Source organism: Polypterus senegalus, chromosome 3 (assembly GCF_016835505.1).
Source record: "Polypterus senegalus isolate Bchr_013 chromosome 3, ASM1683550v1, whole genome shotgun sequence".
NCBI lineage: Eukaryota > Metazoa > Chordata > Cladistia > Polypteriformes > Polypteridae > Polypterus > Polypterus senegalus.
The window spans coordinates 178,825,938-178,831,978 of record NC_053156.1 but is presented as its reverse complement, the minus strand read 5'-3'; the positions used below and the strand labels follow the sequence as shown (position 1 = coordinate 178,831,978).

The 6,041-nt window shown below is 39.4% G+C and overlaps 1 protein-coding gene across 1 annotated transcript; it reads left to right on the top strand.

The window, feature by feature from the left end:
* Nucleotides 1–607: 607 nt before the first annotated feature.
* On the top strand, nt 608–4,829 carry LOC120525714 (actin, alpha cardiac muscle). The gene is made up of 7 exons (XM_039748251.1): nt 608–715; nt 1,651–1,790; nt 2,596–2,920; nt 3,167–3,328; nt 3,617–3,808; nt 3,901–4,082; nt 4,297–4,829. Exons 2-7 carry the CDS (start codon nt 1,662–1,664, stop codon nt 4,438–4,440), a joined length of 1,134 nt encoding a protein of 377 aa, XP_039604185.1. The 5' UTR covers nt 608–715; nt 1,651–1,661; the 3' UTR covers nt 4,441–4,829.
* The last annotated feature ends 1,212 nt before the right edge of the window (nt 4,830–6,041 follow it).

The following is a 6,041-nucleotide window of genomic DNA, read 5'->3' as shown; positions in this document are numbered from 1 at the left end:
CGGCGTCGCGCTTGGCAATGTCGGTGTAAGTTTTCTTTCCCCGCAATTACCATTAAATTGTCCTCCCATACCCTCCGAATCATTTGTACATATATAACCCATGTTTTTACAGGCCATGTACGCACGCCTTAGATGACAAGTCCGTCTAGTAAAGAGAACAAGTGGAGCAATTCTCAATGTCCAGCCTTGTTGTGACCACTGCTGCCAATTTCCAAATGATTCTCAGCCCATTTTCGTTTCTTGCCATCCGATGAAAAAGGCAATGGTTTTCTTGATCTGTCCCTCTCTGAAGTCAAGTTCTGTTCGACTAACTAACGGGCGGCTGTCAGGAAAGACAGAGGTGCTGCCTTGTTTGACTACTCTATCTCCTGCGAAGGAGTAAGACAGATTGCAGACGTGTCACTCTCCATATACGGACGGAGCTCCGTGGTTGGGATTCGGGGCGATCGCTCCTTTTTTGGGCAGCCCTGCGCACTCCGAACCGGGGCGCTCCCACGACTTTGGAAGCGATCGACCCTTCAAGAGCCAAATATGGAGAAAGGCGTCGTGAAATTCCAGCGGAATGCACACACTTTTCCTGGTACTCCACGAAAAGAAAAGGAGCGCTGGTGGATATAAAAGAGCACCGGTTGGCCGAGGGGCTGTAGCTGGAAACCAGTAGCAGTGTGCTCTACTGCCCTCTGAGCTTCTCCTGTTCGGACAGACGACACCCAAGGTAAGACGAGCGGAGCGCCGGAACGACTCAAGGGAGCGAGTCCGTAGTTTGGAGGGCATACAAGAGCTCGCACCGAGGAGAGGGCAGTTCCACGGTTATGCGGGACTGAGCTTTATTAGTAAATAAATAAATAAATATTAAGCGTTTGACTTAATATACAACGAAGACAGAACTAAAAGGGATTTCATCGAATCGTCAGGACTACCGGATATATATTAATAAATAATAATCCTAATAAATATTTGTATACAGCATATATGCTGTATATAACCAACTAAACTACATAGAACGTGCTTCAAATCGAACAACTGCAATTTAAGTGTACAAGAGATGAAGATTAGCGTATCTTTAAAACGCAAGGCACTTAAGTGTAATACGATAAAAAAAAATCTGTAGCAGGTAGAAGTAAAGTGGGTTGAACTGTACAATTCGCTTCAAATATAAAAAGCGTTATTTCTATAATTAACAATAACTTATATTAACTTATCAACATTCATTTTCAAGGAGAGTTTAAGCAGGTGTTTGCGACTTAAGATTTCATTTCTTGATCAGCCTCATTATTATAAGTGCAACCAAAGTTTCTTTTACTGGAATACAATTTATCAAATAAAAATGTATTTAATAATACGACGATCAGATGGAGATGTTAATATTAATTCAAGGGAAATTACGGCTTATTATTTTACAATCTGAAATTAGTACAAGTCATTTATTGCGTTTACAATTCCTAGTAAAACGCTTTAAACAAGAACGCGAAGCTGACAGAACAAAATTCTAAAGTTTTTTGCTTAAATCATTTTTGTATAAGCAATGTGTTAGTATAGCACATAGTGATTAGCCGAAATCTATTGCGAAAGAAAGAAAGGCTCTGCCAAATGTCCTGCTGTCCTGTTCCACAGCGTGTCTTGCTCCTGACTGCTATGTTTCACTTACAGAAAGCACCAACATGTGTGACGACGAGGAGACCACCGCCTTAGTCTGTGACAACGGCTCAGGCCTGGTGAAAGCTGGCTTTGCTGGGGATGACGCTCCCAGGGCCGTCTTCCCATCCATCGTCGGCCGCCCCCGTCATCAGGTACACTTGTCTGGCTGGACATTTTATTTTCTTTTAAGATGTGGGTATGGAATATGCATACATTTTTTCAAATTATAATTATGTTCTATCATCACACCTTTTACTATTTACTTGTGAAAGCAGAGAAGCTTTTTGGATTGTTTTATTTTGACATATTTCCTAATATAGATTGTTTTATATTGCCACATATACAGTATATCTAAAGAGTTAGAGTCATTTTGCACAAAAACCAGATGGCCTGTTTCATTTCACAAATGACTGGCAGGGTAACATAGTGGAGCAATGATCAGAGATGCTGCCTCACAGCTCCGGTGTCTTTGGGCATAGATCCAAGTTCAGGAAGTGTCTGTGTGGCACCTCCATGTTCTCCCTGTGTCTGCAGGCGAGTGCTCCCTGTGATGAGCTGAGTTGACTCCTTATCCAAGGTTCAATGCCATCTTGTGCTCAATGTGTGCCAGAAACGGATAAGCAGTATAAAAAGTGGATGAATGTACATTTAGAATGGAAATTCAAGCAGGTTTTTGCTTTATAAATTTCATTTGTCAAGTAGCCTAGCATTCTTTAATCTGATGACCAAAAAAGCATTCCTATAAACATGTGAAGAGCAAAAGTGATCCAAACTACATTTACATTTTTTTAAGTCACTTACTTTAATTTCATAGATAAATGTTTTCACCTTTTAATTTAGTAAGGAAGATACATGCTACAATTCTACAGTCCCATAGGTTTTTCAATATTATGTGTTTAATTTGTGTTAAAGTTTACTTGAAACTGTAAAGTCAAGAACTCATTTTTTTCCCCCCAGGGTGTCATGGTGGGTATGGGTCAGAAAGACTCATATGTAGGTGATGAAGCTCAGAGCAAGAGGGGTATTCTGACTCTGAAGTACCCCATTGAACATGGTATCATCACAAACTGGGATGATATGGAGAAGATCTGGCACCACACATTTTACAATGAGCTCCGTGTGGCACCTGAGGAACACCCAACTCTGCTGACTGAGGCTCCCCTGAACCCCAAAGCCAACCGTGAAAAGATGACCCAGATCATGTTTGAGACCTTCAACGTTCCAGCTATGTATGTGGCCATCCAGGCTGTTCTTTCCCTGTACGCCTCCGGTCGTACCACAGGTGAGGACAAATACTTACAATTTTACATGTTGTAATTGGATAATTAATTTATATCAGATGTATTTAATAAAAAATACTGAAAATATTTTAAATGATAAAATATGTGAAAAATATTTTTAAACTGTTTTAAAATTTGCCAATGCTAATCTGTATATTTTTAAATAATATAAATAAGACTGTCCTTAACACTAAAAGCTACTTTTGTCAGCCCGGATCTTTTCAGAACGTACTCTTGCCTTTTTCCAGGTATTGTGCTTGATTCTGGAGATGGCGTTACCCACAATGTACCCATCTATGAGGGTTATGCTCTTCCTCATGCCATCATGCGCTTGGATCTGGCTGGTCGTGATTTGACTGACTACCTCATGAAGATCCTGACTGAGCGTGGCTACTCTTTTGTCACAACAGGTCAGTATATGGGGATTTATTAAGCACTTCTTTGGATTCATTTGCTTCTTCTATAGTCCAAAATCCTGATTAGTTCATTTTTTCTTCAATTGTATTTTGTAAACTAAATTTAGTTTATTTTTATAGTACTATTCACTGTTTTCCAATTAACAAACCCAAAACTGAGACAATATCATGATATTTTTACTTTTAGTAGTTGTTTTATGGAGTGTTACTGGCTTGCTGTGTGTTATGTTATTATTATTGTAATTGTAACTGGTTCAAGCAATGAGTATTTTATCATTACAGCTGAACGTGAAATTGTGCGTGACATCAAGGAGAAGCTGTGCTACGTTGCCCTGGACTTCGAGAATGAGATGGCAACTGCTGCCTCATCCTCCTCTCTGGAGAAGAGCTATGAACTGCCTGATGGTCAGGTCATTACAATTGGCAACGAGCGTTTCCGCTGTCCCGAGACTCTCTTCCAGCCATCCTTCATTGGTGAGATGCACCTTCTGTCTGCACAGTGTTTTGTTTCAATACTTATTGCTTTATCTTGGGCATCTAATTTGGTGATTGCTAAATTCAAACAGGCATGGAATCCGCTGGTATTCATGAGACTGCCTACAACAGCATCATGAAGTGTGACATTGACATCAGGAAGGATCTGTATGCCAACAACGTTCTCTCTGGTGGGACCACCATGTACCCTGGTATTGCTGACCGTATGCAGAAGGAGATTACTGCTCTGGCTCCAAGCACAATGAAAATCAAGGTAACATACTTTTACTGGCATCAGTTATTATTTTGTTTCTCCAATGTACTTTTAAAAAATAATTTCTTTTTGGTATTCATTATATTAAAAACATTTTTTTAATTAGTTATAGCTCCCTATGTTGTATAAATGTACTTATTCATTACTATAATTATTAAACATTACCATGTGACGTTTCATTTTTAACTTAAATGTTACCTTTTTTCTGTTTTAGATCATTGCCCCACCTGAGCGCAAGTACTCTGTCTGGATTGGTGGCTCCATCCTGGCTTCCCTGTCCACCTTCCAGCAGATGTGGATCAGCAAACAGGAATATGATGAAGCAGGCCCCTCCATCGTCCACCGCAAATGCTTCTAAAGTCATTTCCTTCTCCTTCTCCTTCTCAATACTTGCTCAGGATGACTTTGTAGCACATTGAACGGCTGTTGAAAGACAGAAGAGTTCAATTTCAAATATGTAACAGTTTTTGTTACTGTGAGAAAGCTGCAAAAATAGCATGTTTGTCAACATGTGATTGTAAAATGTACATAACAAGTATTAATTTATTAAATCCACTGTCTCCTATTTTTTGAGAGCAGTGCCACTCTATTTATGGAACAGACCAACAAAATGCAAAGAAACCTGATACATATTTGGCTGACCCTTTCATTTCCAAAGACTGTTAATTAAAAAGTCCAATGAGCTTATGGTTGTCTGAAAAATACAACTCAAAGATGACACCCACAAATAAATTTTTAAGAACCTTTTAAAATGTTCTGTGCCTTTTGTGATTTTGTGTTACTTTTTGAAAGGGCATCATGAGTGCATGACAAGGGAGCGTGTCTTTATCTGTTGAATGTAAATGTCCTTTACAAGCTGGTCTTATATCCCAGATCTGAGCCAGTCTGCTTGTTTTATTGCATGTTGATGAAGAACGGCTCCACAATCAAATTATAGGCCTATGGCCGAATGGATGGAAGAATGACCAGCAATGGGCCCCAGAAAATATTGAATGGTTTTCCTCCACTATTTCGGTGGTCCAGAAGTGTAATTCACTGCTTGAAATACCACAGTACATCTTTCAGGACTTTTATGAAAAAAATTACAGAGATGCAGTTATCAGAATGAGAAAAGTATTACAAGCAAAAAAGAGTCAAGTGTGAAGTAAATCCCAAAAAATAAAGAATCACTGTTACTGAATGTTTTTTGTATTTTCACTAGAAATCAGCATTATGCACTAACATATTATTATGTCATCGATTAAAAACCTCTGTCACCTTAAAATAATTCATTACCCTCCCATTATTGGCAAGTCTCCCTTAAAGTGATGATCCTTGAGGAATGTGCGAGATGCACTCAGTGTTGTGCTGACACATGTTAATTAGATAGACGAGTTCAGTTACGTTTTGTAGGAGTACAGTGAGAGGCTCATTCCAAATACCTTCCTGCACAGCCAGCATCTGATACGGGTTAGCAGTAACTGTAAATTAAGCACAAGTGTTCTCTGACCATGCCTTACTGAGACACACCATCTTTGACTACACAGCATGCCTATTTTTGACCTCCTGCCTTTCTTGATGCCAGCCCACATTCTTCAACTTTAGGAGCCAGACTTATCTTGAGCACCTTGAATGGAAGTTATATTTACTCCCACGTAAATCAAACCTGCCACTTGACCTCCGTTGACTCGCTGATAGTGTTTCCACAAACTGCCTGAAAATTCCTACTCTATACTGTATGTATAACTGTAAATCTTCCAGTCTACAGACCAAGGTGCAGAATATCTTGCAAAGAATCTGGGACTGCTTTGTTTAATGTGAATTTAAATGCTAGCACATACGATTCATTTAAAGATGGCAAATTCTGCTCGTTTCTAACAGCTCCAGCCTACCCTGGCAGCAGTAGACTCAAAATAGAATCCTTCTGGGGTGCCAGTCCATAACATAATTCCCAAAAACATAATCACACACACATAAACA

Bases quoted from the DNA above. Each gene is read 5' to 3' on its own strand.
- LOC120525714 (XM_039748251.1), top strand. From the start codon at position 1,662: ATGTGTGACGACGAGGAGACCACCGCCTTAGTCTGTGACAACGGCTCA. The intron at 1,791-2,595 runs GTACACTTGTCT...TTTTCCCCCCAG, and splicing joins TCGGCCGCCCCCGTCATCAG to GGTGTCATGGTGGGTATGGG. The intron at 3,809-3,900 runs GTGAGATGCACC...AAATTCAAACAG, and splicing joins CTTCCAGCCATCCTTCATTG to GCATGGAATCCGCTGGTATT.